At 42.3% G+C, this 15,610-nt stretch overlaps 1 protein-coding gene across 4 annotated transcripts in view; it reads left to right on the forward strand.

Moving 5' to 3' along the window:
• The window catches only part of SYBU (syntabulin), a 116,790-nt gene that overhangs the window by 42,758 nt on the left and 58,422 nt on the right, over positions 1–15,610 (forward strand). The window contains exons 1-4 of one of the 4 annotated variants that reach the window (XM_050802202.1): positions 23–137; positions 2,796–2,915; positions 4,090–4,170; positions 5,892–6,096. In XM_050802202.1, the coding sequence (XP_050658159.1) occupies positions 4,147–4,170; positions 5,892–6,096 (229 nt within the window). In that variant the 5' untranslated portion in view covers positions 23–137; positions 2,796–2,915; positions 4,090–4,146. Of the gene's footprint in view, positions 1–22; positions 138–2,795; positions 2,916–4,089; positions 4,171–5,891; positions 6,097–15,610 lie in introns of those variants that run through there. The other 3 variants (XM_050802201.1, XM_050802200.1, XM_050802199.1) reach the window with 3 other exon arrangements.

Below are 15,610 nucleotides of genomic sequence, written 5' to 3' on the forward strand. Positions count from 1 at the left end.
GCTCCTTGTTGCTGTGCAGATCACCCAACATCAGGTCACCGAGAGAGACGGCAGCACTTGCTCACACAGCTGATAGGATTAGGAGATGGTGCTTTGTCAGCCCTGATTGAGCCCAAGAAAGCCCCCAGCATACACAGGTGAGATGCGAGGAAGAGTGGATGTGAGGAACCGTGATGTGTCTGGGTTGTTTGGTGCAGGCGTTTTCTTTTCGGCAGTGCATTTTATTGTCTTCTCTGTGAAGTCTGCAGTCTGGGGGATTCCTATTAATAAAAATCTGTGCTTTTTCAGTTATCTGGTCTCAGAGATTGGCCACATGTATCTCACAGGATTTTTGTGAGGCTCAGATAAAATTGAATATGTGAAAGAGTTCTGAAAATATAAAGTTGTGTGCATAAGAAAGGTAGGAATCATTTAATTACAAATTTCACTTAAACAATCAAATAACTTATCCTGGATTTGGGGGAATAATTATATAAAGACATTACCTTCCTTCCCAGTCTACAATACACTGTTTCTCCTGTGCTTTGCCAGGCCTGGACAGGTATATTATTTATAATCTTTCAAGGTTCAATCCTGAAGCAACTGATATTTTCCAAAAGCCAGAAATATATTAATTTTTAAAGAAGCCACGAGATGATAAAATAAGATCATAAAATATGTCTTTAAGTAAAAAAATGAAAATTACACATAAGACTATTTTAAAGCAGGGGAAAGGAGACCATATTCTGTATTAGATTATATCTCTTTGATGGTATAATCCAAATGTTACACGACATTTCTCCTAATGACATGAGAAACACTTGAATGAAATCAAGGCAGCGTAGATATTATCATTGGTAAAACTTGCCTTTTAGAACAGTGGGAAAACAGGCTTAGGTTCCAAAAGTACAGAGCTAAGAGGCATCTAAACACTAAATCATCAGCCTTTCCCTCTTCTAGGTTGCTATGGCGACAGCGAGGCTACTGCACAGCCTCTCAGTGCCTGCACTTCTGCAGTAAAAGCTGTCACTGAACACATGTTGGATTTTTTAGGCACACACCCAATCATCAGACACAAATACATTGCGGAGGCAGCTTTATCTGAATCATTTTCAAAACAAGTTGTATCTATGTTCTTTATCCTGCACTGATGGGCCTCTTATGGGGTTATAGAATTCACTTGTTCAGGCACTAATTCATTTGACAGTTATGTATTGAGTGCCTACCGTGTAACAGGAATTGTACTAGGCACTGCCTACAAGCTTCGGTGAAAATAAACAAGTAAATGAGAAATTCTGAGGAGATCATAACAGCTCTCTTGGGGGTAAAAATAAGCGTCCTGGAATCATCAGGGGAGGTTTCCTAGAAGAAGCCATCTAAAATGAAATGTAATGTATCTTTAAGAGTTGAGGAGGATAGGCGATGTAGTGCAAGAAGTGTTCCAGACAGAGGCAGGTGCAGCAGTCTCGAGGAAAAAGAGAACACAAAACCTCCATCTCCGAGAACTGAAAGTGCTACAGTTTGAGCAGTATCCATTGTATATAGGAGAAAAGTGGCAAGGACCAAAGGGGCAGGCTAGGGAGGGGAGAGAGTATCTATAAAAGAGAGGAGTGGCAAGAAATAAGATTGGAGAGGTAAACAAGGTGGCCAGATCAGGAAAGCCTTGTGTGCCACATTAAGGAGTTTCAGTATTACCCGGAGGACAATCAGGAAATCATTAATAAGTTTTCATGGAGAAGTATGACTTGATTTAGCTTTTCATAAAGGCTTGTGGAAAAATGGAAATACTGATTGGAGAGAAAGGAATAAGAGGCAAGGCTGAAAGCAAGAGACCTTGAGTTAGCAAGAGACCACTATTGCAATAATCTAGGCTGACTGTGGTTTACACTCTACATGAAGATAATAGAGACAAATGGTGGACAGAAGTAATCAGATTCAGGACGGTTACTACCTGGGTAGCATGGACATCACTTGGTGGTTTATGCTATGTGTCAGTCAGGTGAGTGACAGAAAAAAGTCCACAATGACAATGAGGTTCTGACTTGGCTAACTCAGTGGAAGGTGTTTCTGCTATTAGGTCCCCAGTGTCAATTCTCAATTCTAAGTAGGGAACTCAGAAGCATCCATTAACTTTAAAAGTTTGTTCTTATCTCACAGTATATGATCCCAGGCTCATAATTTTAGGAATAATAGGTTGTATGAATCATCCTGGACCATCACTTTCCTGAGGTCCATGTTTGAAACAGCTGTGGGTGTAGAAAGTATAAATTAATCACCTCTTCTTCCCAAAAAAAGAATCCTAAAATTACCAACCTCACTGCTTGAGAGAACTAAGTAGATTGAAAAGGCATGAAGATTTATGGAGGAAGCTCTTCTTTGGAGTTATAGGAAGAAGGGAAATTTGATTCCACTAATCCTCTGGCTTCAGGCTCTCCCTAGACTCACAACATACATTCTTAGGCTTGAGAGTTGAGGCCTCAGAGAAATGTTGTTTGGAGGATGGACAAAAGGGGACAGTGACCCTCAGTTTTCGAGGAGCACAGTCCTCCCATGTAGGATGCTGGTGCCTAAGGATCAGAGTGTTGACCTGTCGCACTGCTGCTTGGAATATTCTCCAATTCTGAATAAAGGGTATATGCCACTATACATAGTGAATTCCATCACCAGATAAGATTTAAGGGTAGCAACTGTAATAAATCAGGGCCCTTGGCCCAGCTGATGTACCCTATTCTAAGTCCGCAGTTGGACAGATATTCAAGCTTTCTTGAACAAAGTTGTGTGCATCACAAATGCTTTTTCTGCCTGTCATGTAAAAGGCATCAACAAATATTGACTGGATCACCTGGACCTGACTTAGCTGCCTTTGGAAAGTTCTGTTCAATCAGCTGGATAGAGCTGTTTATTTTCCTCATCTAATCCTCACAGCTATCCTAGAGGTAGGTATCACTATTATTATCTCTCAATTTAACAAGGGTAAATTTGAAGTTCAGAAGGGTCAAGAACCGTAGGCGTAGGCCACGCATGAAAAGGCACCTGCATGTAATTCGAGCACTTTGAGAGGCCTAGACAGGAGGATCCCTTGATCCCAGGAGTTAGAGGTTGCAGTGAACCCTCATCGCACCACTGTACTACAGCCTGGGCCACAGAACGAGATCCGTTTCAACAACAATGAAAAAACAAACAAACAAACAAACAAAAACCAACGACAAAACAACAACGAAAACTTTAGGCATAAAGGCACTCAGGCTGAAGGGACTGATTGGAGTGCTGGCTTGACTCATTTTTCTGAGTTCAGTTGCAGTGCTCTTCGCTTAGCAGTGTGCCTCAGCTCCTTCCTGGCGCCGGGCAGCTGCAGGGCAGCGCTGGGGAAAAGGCTGTTCTCCCTCTACATAGCAGCCTGGATTCCCCAAGCCGGAGGGAGCTGCGCTGACCACTGAAGACCTTTCTGATGCAACCCGCCAAGTAGAATCCATCGCAGCCTTTGAGATCCCGGAGCCCAGAGGCTGTGTCAGTCGTGCCGCACAGGCTTGGCTGGGGTCCGGTATGAGAGGGATCTCCGCCGCTCTCCGGCGAGGCGGTTGTGCGGAGCTGTAGGCTGACTTAAGACCCGGAGGCCAAGAAGGGATCGCCAGGGGAAAACTTTCTCTATTTTGCCTCTCTGTGATGTCGCAGCTTTTCTCAGTCACTCCATCCAACGCCACCCACTTCAAACCTGAGATCAAGTGAAAGAAAAAAAAAAAAAGAGGGTGCGGGCTGGAGATGCCACTAGCCGCAGCCTGCCCCCACCGGGCCGAGGTCCTTGGAGAGGGAGGACACGGGCTCTGGCTGGGGGGGCGGGGGGGAGTGCCGTGGCGAAATCAGGCGGATGGGGCGCGCCCAGGCGCGTTCGAGTTGCCCCAAGGCCGCAGGTGAGGGAGGGCGTGGGAGGCGCCCCAGGAGCTGCCTCTAGCTACTGCAGCACCACGTGTCCGGCCCGGGAGGGGCCGGGCGCGCCCTCGGAGCCCAGCGCAATCGGCGGCAGTGGCGGCGGCGGCGCGTTGGAGCCTCACCAGCAGCCGCCGCCCGCAGCCCGCGCCGGCTCAGCGCAGTCTCCTCGCTCCGTGCTCGCAGGTGCCTCCTCCTGGAAGGCGGCAGCGGCGGCGCGAGGAGTCGGCGGGCAGCCGCGCGATGGGGCCCCTCCGCGAGAGCAAGGTAAGGAGCGCTGGGCAGCGCGGGCACTGGAGGGCGGGGAAGGCGGGCACTGAGGGGCGAGAAGCGGGCGGGATGAGAGCTGGAGGGGGGACGTTTAGAGTCTGGGGAAAGATGGGAGAGGTAGTGGTGGGGTCCGGAGAAGGCAGCAGGCATTGCTTAGGAGTGGAGATCCAGGAGATGGGGAGGGAGGTGGTACTGGAGGAACAGATTTTGGAGAATGACATGATTGGAGGGTTAATCCCACCTCCTGAAACTGGGACTGTGGGGTGTAGCTTTCAGTTGATGTCCTGTGTGTGTGATGTGAATGAAAGGAATTTGATGCATTCGCGACTGGGAAATGAGGACTCGCGCGTGTCAGTGACCCTGCCTTGGCTCAGGGTCTGCGGTGTGCCCGGCGGAGTGGCTGGCGCGTGGTACCTGCTGGGCGGCAGATGTTCAGGGCGAATCCGAGGCTGGGTGCGGCTGGCAGCCCCCGGGTAGAGGGGATGCCTGAGGGCCCTCCGAAGTTCCCCATTGCTGGGGTTTACCCTTCAATTTATGCCATGTGCCGGCCTCCCAGAAGTGTTTATTTTGGCCGTAACCCTTCCTGGTAAACCGGTGGAAGGAACAGTAGGTCATGTTTCGAAACGGTGTTTGTTACCTAAGCCAAAGAGTCCCTTTTCAGTGGCAGAGGTTGGAGGAAGCAGTGGAATTTTTGCAAAACGCTCCTCCTAGGAATCCATTTCAATAAGGCAGGGTGGTGGTGACCCTGCAAAGCACTGGATTTGAATTTCGTTCTACTTCTGGCATGATGTGCAGAATTGCCTCAGCATCTCTTACCCCATTTAGCCTGCTTCCTCATCTGAAAATAGGGACATTCATTGGTGTCCTCTCTATGTACAGTCTGGTGTGTAAAGATCAAATGAGAAAATGGTTGGAAAAGCACTTCATAAGTTGAAAAACATTGTGAAAATATTAGTTATGCATTTTTAAAACCAAGACATGGCAGGGTACTTCATGCTGCATTTTTAAGGAGAGAGAAAAATCTCTTCTTTCGGATGTCCTGTAAGGAAAACAAAAATTAAAGATGATGTAAAAGGTGGAGCCATCTTCCCGAGTATCGGATTTGTGTTTGCTTTTCTGTTGGCAACAAGCCTTGTGTACCAGGATATTAATGAATAATTAAAATCCTGTCCAGAAGAGGAGGGATTTTAAAGATAATTGTATGTGAGCTATCAGGAAATAACTGTTCCAGGTATAGGGTTCAACTTTGTGAGGAGACAAGAAAACAGAAGTCAGATTGTCACAGCTAATTTACGGAAAGCAAAATGGAAGTCTGAAGGCTGTCGAGTGAGCCAAACTGTGGTGTAATAAAGAGCCTTTGGGAGGCAGAAGCTTGAATGTGATAGAAGAAGTCAGGGTGGGAAGATGAGTCAGGACTGGCATAGGGAAGTAGGATGGCCTTCCAGCTAGTGAGTGGAGGTGTGTATATGTGTGGTGTGTATATGTGTGGTGTGTGTGTGTGTATGTGCCACACAGACATGTGCTATTCAGTGGATTAGAAAGGTTAGCTCCGTGGAAGAGTTTTGAAGCTCATTTCAGCAACTGAGATAAGGACTACTCTGTGAAGACTCAATACTCAGAAATGTGTATCTTAGAAACTGATCCTTGAAGGAACCGACAGGAGTTAAGAGAGGGAAACGCGTTTCCTTTTGTTTTCTTTTTTGATGTCCAATTTTGAGAAGGAGCACAGAGTCCAGCATCATGACAAGGAGATTTCTCGAAGCCGAATTCCCCGGTTGATTCTTCGGCCCCATATGCCCCAACAACAGCACAAAGTGTCCCCAGCCTCTGAGTCTCCTTTCTCTGAGGAAGAGAGCAGAGAGTTCAACCCCAGCAGCTCTGGGCGCTCAGCGAGGACGGTTAGCAGCAACAGCTTCTGCTCAGGTACAGTACCCTTGGGAGGCCACCAGAGGCATGAAGCATGTGCACTGCAGGTGCATTGTGAATGGGCCCCTACTGGGTTCCTTATAGTCTAGAACTACACTTCTGCTATTAGGATGAATTGTAGAAGGCGGCACATTTCTGGCTCTTGTGACCTACAAACACAGCAGTTTCATATAGTTCAGTTTATTGGAATCTCACACCTGAATTTTCATATGTTATTCTAGCTTATAATTTCGAATGTAAAATCTAACTTCTTGTTTCTATGACTTTTTTTCTTTTGTTTTATTAACTTTAAGTTCTGGGATACATGTGCAGAACGTGCAGGTTTGTTACATAAGTATACACGTGCCATGGGGGTTTGCTGCACCCATCAACCCATCATCTACATTAAGTATTTCTCCTAACGCTTTCCCTCTCCTAGTCCTCCACCCACTGACAGGCCCTGGTATATGATGTTCCCCTCCCTGTGTCTGTGTGTTCAACTCCTACTTATGAGTGAGAACATGTGGTATTTGTTTTTCTGTTCCTGTGTTTAGTTTGCTGAGAATGATGGTTTCCAGCTTCATCTGTGTCCCTGAAAAGGACATTAACTCACCCTGTTTTATGGCTGTATAGTATTCCATGGTGTATATGTGCCACATTTTCTTTCATTGATGGGCATTTGGGTTGGTTCCAAGTCTTTGCTATTGTGAACAGTGCTGCAATAAACATACACGTGCATGTGTCTTTATAGTGGAATGATTTATAATTCTTTGGGTATATACACAGTAATGGGATTGCTGGGTCAAATGGTATTTCTGGTTCTAGATCCTTGAGGAATCGCCACACTGTCTTTCACAATGTTTGAACTAATTTACACTCCCACCAACAGTGTAAAAACATACCTATTTCTCCACATCCTCTCCAGCATCTGTCGTTTCCTGACCTTTTAATGATTGCCATTCTATGACTGTTTTTTAAAAGGCATTCCTTTTTTAAATCTAGAAAAAATATTGGATTGAATTTTATACTAGCAACCTCTAGAAGCCTGTGTACCTCTAATTATAAAATTCCCTAAAGATAAAGCAATTCCTAATAAATGAGGTCAAGATCAAGGAGAGTTATAGACCAAGGCTGGCCTGGCCTTATGGTTTAGTGGGAAAGAGCCCAGGCTTTGTGATCTGTCAAGCCTGAAGGGCTGGAATCCCTGGCCCTTTCACCATCACATACTGTGTCACCTTCAGCAAGTTGCCTAACCTCCTTAAGCCTCAGTTGTTACATCCATAAAATGAGGTTATAATACTTGCCTTGTAGAGTAGCTGTGAAGTTGAATGAGACCAGGTACCTAAATGTTCACCTAGCACAGTGCCTGGCTTACAGAAGTGCTTAATAAATGATGGTTCTTAATACAATGAACTATGGATGTCCGTTTGGGCACATGATTAAGAAAGTTTCCTTAAAGTTGTGAGCATGTTTGGTAAGAGCACAAATCTCTTGATAATTCCTGTAGGTGCCACCAGTATCACTTGACAGAGCTTGTTATTCCCATTGAAGTACATGACTTAGAAGGACTTACATTCCTTGAGAACTATTAGGAATTTGGGTAAAATTTAAAAGAGTGACTGTCTTATGACTAGTGAAGAATGTCTCACAGTGGATAATGTTTTCAGACTTATTTAGGGAACATGGAACTTGAAGATTAACACATGTATGAGAAGAAACACGTGAATCAAGATGCTATGATTAATGCTCTAATTTAGCAGGACCTAACATTCCACTGCATTTAGGGCTCGCAGCTACATTTTTCAAGGATTTTATAAATGCAGCTTTGGATTTATTACATACTTTCACAAAGTTATTCTGTCCTCTGCATAAGTTGTATTTTGGAAATTCTGCACTGCCTTTTTTTTTTTTTTTTTTTTTTTTTTTTGCTAAATAACTCAAATTGTCTGCTTGATTCTGAAAAAAAAAACCTATCAAAATACTATGCTTTAAAACTTATTTCTTTCTATTTGAATCACATGAATCTAGTTTAAGATGGAAACCCACCACTTTGCTTACTATTCTCTCAAGAAGAAAACAAAAGGATAACTGAGAAGCTATCACAGTTAATATTCCTAGAATCTAGAGTCGTATTTGCAGAATGTAATGCTGTTTACTTTAACTCTGTTTTGGAGCCCAGAGCTCACTCTGGTGAGTGTGGATGAACTCTGGGCACATCATTTCAAACTGACAGAGCTTTGTGTACATAACTCAGTTCCACATTTATTCCTGGTATTCTCTCCATGTAGTCAATTGCTCTGTGACTGATTTCGGGGTGAGTAGTGTTATCAGAAAAAAAGAAAAGGTTGTTCAAAACAACAACAAAAAGGAAAACCCCAAATATATTTTAGAAAACATGAAGGTAAACCAATATGATTATTGATTTTGGTTATGAATCATTCTTCCCTGGAACCACTTCCTGAATCATCCTCCTTCCTAGGAGACCTGTCTCCGGCTGAGGCTATAATGCTGTACATGAAAATCGAAAGTAGATATTGATTTTTTTGCCATTAACTAGCTGAAAATTGAGTGGCAGAAGCATATAATTGTGGGTGTCTTTGAACAACCTTTCAATCTTGAGCCTTGCACCCTGCCTGCAGATAGGATTTCCTCCATTCCTGAGCCTCTCCCTCATCTCTCTTCATCTTCCTGTGTTGTCAGTTCCCCAAGGTTTGAGTCTAATGCCTTTCCCTTCCTTTCCTACAGAACTCTGATAAACCCCACAAAAGCTTTTGAGTGCTTGTGCAGGCTAAAATTGACAGCAGCAAGGCCTTTGGGGGCATGTTAATGATGCTTTAGGAGGCTGGTTGGTGGGTGGAAAATAAATGGGTTTGGTACTATGGGGAGTGTTAATGCTGCAGGCAGTGAGATAGAGAATGTAAGACTTGTTCAACCAGCGGGGGAAAATCGCTTGTTTTAATCCAGCCACTCCAACACTGAGGCCAGAATGTGTGTTCATTTGCTTAATCATGGCAATTAAGTCAGAGAGCAAGGTGCATACAAATATTTAAAAATATCATCCTTTACTAGAACAAAACTAAAATAATTTAGAGAGATCTATAGTCATCATAGCTTCACAACCTTCCGGTAATCCCCCTGTATTAGCTTATCTTCTTTATAAATCACATTCACTCATGTAAAAGGAGCCATGCATTGTTAGGGGAATTCTTACAATCTGGTAATGAAATTATAGAGGAAGGTGTCACCTCAAACACAATTAAATTTAATTTGAAAATTGCATTTTCAGAACTGCAAACTGGAGACTCTTTCCCCAAATCTATATCAAAAGCATTAATTATGGAGAGCATCATATGTTCTAAAATTTTTATTTTTTAAAAAAAGATAATGTAATGAGCTTCATAAACATTTACTTAATACAAAGAATTATCCTTTATTCTGAGAATCTGGCTTTTCTATCATTTGTAATGAAACAAAACTCATGATAGTGGATGGTAGTTCTACTTTGGCAAAATAAATGACAACTCAGTGTTGATGTTTTCTCTACTCCACCCCCAAGTTTTTCTTATAATTTTACTGGCCTGTGAGATGAAAAGAATGGAAATATTTCCAAAGCGATCTGTCCGTTTTTACCCACTTTCAGTTTTCCTTCCCCACTCCACTGCCTCCCTCTTGCTTTCCCATGGGAGCTTTGGCAAGGAACACTTAATGACTTGATATTCTATATGCTAATTTGTATGTTGTCTCTGCCTTATTTCAGAGGGAAGAAGTTGTGTGTGACCTTTTGCAATTCATTTGGGGTGTGTCCCCAAAGAGCTCTTTTTCTTTTTTTTTTTTTTAATCACTTCTTCATAGCGGAATTTCTTTGAAGATCTGCATGTGTTTTGTGCATTTCATCAGCACATGAGTGTTTTTGTGCTTGGACATCATTCTAGTCTTCAAACAGTATTCCTCACAGTTTGTACTCAGTCTTGGTCACTATGACCTTAGTTGGAGACAGTTAAGTTTATACTGTATCAGAGACCAGGCCCTATTTTGTGTGCACAGAAAGTAGAACATTGTACATTATTAATAAATATTAATTAATGCTTTATTTTAAAAATATGTAAGGAAGTATAGTTAATAGAAAGTTAATAGAAACAAAACACCTCCTTTCCCATCCCCTTTAAAAAAAATGTTTTTTGTTTGTTTGTTTGTTTGTTTGTTTAAACTAGTGTTTTGGCATAAAGTTAACCTGTCTTTTCTCCCCCATGTTTCTTGTTTTTAACATAAGAAGTGGTAAAGCCCACATTGTTGGTTTGTGTTCTGGGTTTGGCCCATTGAATATAGTCTCTATCCATTTTTCTCCCCCTTTTCTGTAAGTAGTGAATTGTGTCTGTTACTGTACCATGACCCCAGCCACTATTAGAAAAGCCGATGACCTGGGTGAGTGTGTCAGGCACATACATCAGTCACCTGACATGGTTAGCAGCATGCTGTGCATTCCTCTTTGCTTAGTTGAGGCAATAATTACCCCCTTAGAACTGAGAGGCAGATGGATTGCTGGCTTTTAAGCTAGTTCTCCTTGGGGCGCCTTGTAAACATGGCAGGTGGAACAAATTATGCAGATAGAAGACTAGTTGTTTTATGGGATAACAGTAATTTATCTGAGTTATTTTCATGTTTGTAATGTGCACACACAGATGCACAGGCAAGCGTGCAAGTCAACACATTAAAAACATGTACCAGGTCAATTTTTTTAAGTGGTCAAAATCTGAGATTCTTTGCAGTCTAATCCCAAGTAAGGTGTTTGCAGAAAGTATTTTGTTACTTACCGTAGCTGGGAAGAAATCTTTCTTTGAGTGCCAATGACCTAGAGGTAATTATTGTTGCTGTTTGTGGCACAAGCAATTAAGGCAAATTATAACCTGACTGGTGCCCTGTTGAGGCATGACAATGCCTCCAAAAATTTGCCAGGCCTTGCCAAACAGAAATATTTCTGCTGTGCTTTTGTACAGTTGGGGAAACTTGGCATCTGGATAGAGTGAAGCTTTGAACATAATGATTAGAACTGAGATGAACTGCTTAAAATGAAGTGAGCTGCAATACCAAATTATACTACAGTTGAATGACTGCTACCCTGCTGTGAATTAAAAAAAAAAAGACCCTATCAATTTAGTATCACTTTAATGAGTATGAGACCTAGGAAATGTTGTATAATAAATATTCCAAATGCTTAGCCGCCTCACCACAGAAGCATGTAACTAATGAAATAGATTATAAACGAAAGGCATATAGTATTTCTTTGAGAATGTAGTAACTGCAGTTTGCCAAGAGCAAAATTTTTGTCATCTAATAAACAATTCTTAACAGTAGGAATGGTGAAAGGTAACACGTGATGGAACTGGACTATGTCTGAAAGCAAATTAAGGTACTTAACCTGAAAAATCTTTCAGGTTCTAAAACACCTGTCTTTATGAGAATGTTTTCCAATTTTAGAGTATGGTGTTTGCCTACTTTTGAATCCTCAGTGAAACTTGTTTAAAACTCAGATACAATGGCCTTAGCCCAAAACTATTGTCTTGAAATGAAAAGGCTCAGGAATCTGCGTTTTACAGGCTTTCCAGGCAACTCTTGTGCACTCTGAAGGCTGAGCCTCACTTCTTTGTGGTCTGTGTGTATCTGAGGATTTGGTATGAGGCATATGAGGGGTATGCCCAAAATAGCATTGCAAGATGAATAAGGATCAAAGATGGTAGAAATGGTGGCCAGCCAGGCTGTTTAAACCAATGAGCATGGGGCAAGGTGGATGTGGAAGGATGCCTCCACAGTCCCGGGAAATTATAGCTTCTGACTCTACATTCGCTGGTCCCATGTCATTAGTCTTAGCCATAATATTATTTATGTCTACATAATAGGTTTAACTTGTGTTCAGATGGTAGCAAAGTAAGAGGAAGGAGAAAGAATTTCCTTTTTTATTTTCCTATTAATCTTCTCTCTGAATTCACTATATCTATACTTTTTACTATTTTGCATATTCTTTTGTGATATTGGGATGATTTGGGGGTACACAAAAAGGGGGTATACTGATACCAAGATTGTACCCTGAACACCCAGTAGATACACTGAAGGAGGCAGAAAAAAAAGAAGCCGAGGCCTGGAAGTGATAGGACATTCAGCGTTTTGCAAGCCTTCACCAAAACATGTTTATTCAGTAAGCATCTCTTAAATGCCTGCAAAGGATCAGGAATTGTGCTTAGGCTACAAAATTAGTGATACACAGGAATTAGAAAAATCAATTGTTTTACTGCCTTAACCCGGACACTGAAATAAATGGGGTGACAAATTATCCCGTCTGGATGGGATTCCCACACTACTGCTTTTACTCACCTGTGTCCCAGTCCCTTTCATTGACACCCACCCCACATACACTCCTACCTTATAATTTGAGTTTGCTGTTCCATTTATTATTTGCATTGTTCCATGTATTATTTGCACTTCTCACATTTCATAAGCCCAAGGAAGAAAAGAAGTAACATTAGTTAGTATGGTGTAGTAGATAAACATGAGCCTTGGCATCAGCAAACTCGAGTTAAAAGCATGAAATGAGACAGAAGGGCAGGCAGGCCAGATCATGCAAGACCTCCTATGCCATGCACAGAGCTTCTTTCATGAGCTCAAGAGTCCATACAGAAACTACGCAAGTAATGTAAAGAGTGAGGCCACCTGGATAGAAGACAACAGCGAGAACTCTAGAACTGCACATGTGTGCCATCACGAAACATATTATGAATTTTAAAAATGCAGCTTTTAAACTAACCCTGTGGGACAAATAGCACGTGTGCATAGGTGAATATGGATCATGGGCTGCCATTTTGCAATTTCTAAAGATCTTGCAGAGCTAGTGGAGGGTTTTCAGCAAGGAAGTGTTAGATCACATTTATAATTTAGAAAATCTTCCTATTTCTGTGTTGGACAGGGAGGGGGCAGGAGTCTGCCTGCTTTGAAGGACACTGCTACAGTCTAAGTGAAGAACTGATAAATGACATGTATGAGATTTGGGACTAGAACAGATGGGCCTTAGTCACCAATTGCAAATGGAAGGTGAAGGGGAAGGATTGTATCTAAATCTCCACTGGATGAATAATATGGAAAGCAGGACTGGAGACAAGGGCAGGGAGTCAAGTTAATTAGCTCAATTTAGGCTTTGTAGAATTTTAGACAAAAGTCTGGAGCCCTAAAGAAAATTCTAAGATGGTGACCAGCAGAAGTCAAGGGTTTTGATAATATTACTTTTGGGGAGTGCATGGGGAAGAAAATTAGAGGACCAGGGGAAGGACTCTGAGGTATAGCAGGAGGAGGCAGGAAAAGGAAATCAAGACACCTGAGAATGAGCATTCAGGAATAAAGCACGAGACCCAGGTGTGACGAAGTCTCCACTTCCAAAGGAAAAGAGTTTCAAGAATTAAGTAGCCAAGAGGTTCAGATATCATGGCAAGATTAAGTAAAATGTGCATTAAATAGTGCTCAAGGATCAGACCATTAGGTTATCAGTGATCTTCAGCAGAAACAGTTGCAGCGGAAACAGTTGCAGCAAATTGGTGGTGAGCAGGAGATGGAATGTATCAAACTCCCATCAACTGGGACATGAGTGAGAGGTAACAAAGTATAGACAACTTTTTAAAAAAGGGCTTAACTGGGATGGGGAACAGATAATAGAATAAAAACAAATATTGCATTTACAGTGAAAATCAGGTGTTTATCAAGTGGCAGATATTTGATAACGTTTTGAACTGAGAAGTAAACAGTAAAGAATAAAACAGAGAGAAAGAAATCAAGGGAGAGAAAAATAATAACAATAGTGGAGAAGTATTAACTAACAAGGCCGAGGTAGACCAAAAAAAGATACAGAAATTAGAAGAAAAGAAGTAAGACTGGATGTGACTACAAATAAGTATATTTATAGATCAGAGTAAGAAGCTGAGGGATCAATTTCAGTGTCCAGGTTAGGTGCTTTCCACATTATCTGGTTTTAAAATTTCTTGCTTGCATGCTTGCTTGCTTGCTTGCTTGCTTGCTTGCTTCAGCCTCCCAAAGTGCTGGGATTACAGCACCAGCGACCATGCCCAGCCTATTTTTAAAATTTCTTATTTGGTTACCTGACTCCCCAAGACTGTAAACCCTATGAAGGCAGGAACGATATAGTCCCCTGCACTCCTAGCAGTTGCTTAGTAAGCATTTGTTGGAATTTGGTAGAAATTATAATTATGAGAACAGAACAAGTGAATAATTCTCTCATTTATAAAATACATTGAGAGCATGGCACTATCTTAGTAGTTGGGGAAATAAAACAACTAGAAAAGTACTCGGTACTCTATTAAATAGCTTGGTTAAATGAAGAAAACATCCGTGTCCTGAGGAGTTTAGCGTCTCTAAATGTCAAAAAGAGTAAGCTCCACAATAGAACCATGACTCCGGTGTTGTGGGCATCTAGAAGAGAGGTCTCTTGCTAAGAAAACCAGAAAATGCCCCACTCAAGAGCTGGCAAATAAGCAAGGTTTTGAAGGTTGTGTAGGAGTTTGAGAAGCAAAGCATAAAATGGTAAAAAGAGAGATCAATGTGGGTAAAAGCAGAGTCTTAAAAGTGCAGGGCATATTGAGGGAGCAGTGAGGAGTACTGTCTTCTCTAATTGTTATTTTTCAGTCACAAAAACCATCAGAAAAATGAGTAGCCCAGATTACAATCTAAAAGGTAATTACAACCAGTTGCAGTGGCTCATGCCTGTAATCCTAGCACTTTGGGAAGCTGAGGCTGGCAGGTCACATGAGGCCAGAAGTTAGAGATCAGCCTGGCCAACATGGTGAAACTCCATCTCTACAAAAAAAAAAAAAAAAATGCAAAAATTCGCCGGGTGCAGTGGCACACACCTGTAATTCCAGCCACTTGGGACGCTGAGGCATGAGAATCACTTCAGCCTGGAAGGTGGAGGCTGCAGTGAGCTAAGATTGTGCCACTGTGCTCCAGCCTGGGTGACAGAGCAAGACTTTGTCTCAAAAAAAAAAAAAAAAAAAAAAAAGGAAGGAAGAAAGAAAGATAATTAGTATAGGCCATATTTGCGTGTTTCCCAGGAGTCTCATTTGACACTAGTCACCACCCTACCCCACCCTCCAGGTGGTTTTTATTCTGAGAAAGCCCCAGTCTCTTCCCACTAAGTAGAGCAGAAAATGCCTCCTAACCTGGTGCCCTGGCCACTGCTGGAGACAGTCCTCATGCTCTGAAGCTTCCCTGCCAGCTGCTAGGCTCCTCTGGCTCCAGAAGGAGACCTGTTATTTCAGGTTGACTGTTCCCTCTTTTTAGGGAACCCAAACCAAGTTTTCAAATGCACACCTGTGCTATTGTTGAGATCACACAACATTCACCCATCACACTAGAAATCATATGCTTCAACTTTTCCCTGCTCAGTGTGGATTTTCTCTGGGCTCTGCCTCTTTACCAGCTGGCTCAGTCTTTATTCTTTTTGTGTGTGGGTGACCAGTCAGATAGGATCACTGTTAGA

Source organism: Macaca thibetana, chromosome 8, assembly GCF_024542745.1.
Source record: "Macaca thibetana thibetana isolate TM-01 chromosome 8, ASM2454274v1, whole genome shotgun sequence".
NCBI lineage: Eukaryota > Metazoa > Chordata > Mammalia > Primates > Cercopithecidae > Macaca > Macaca thibetana.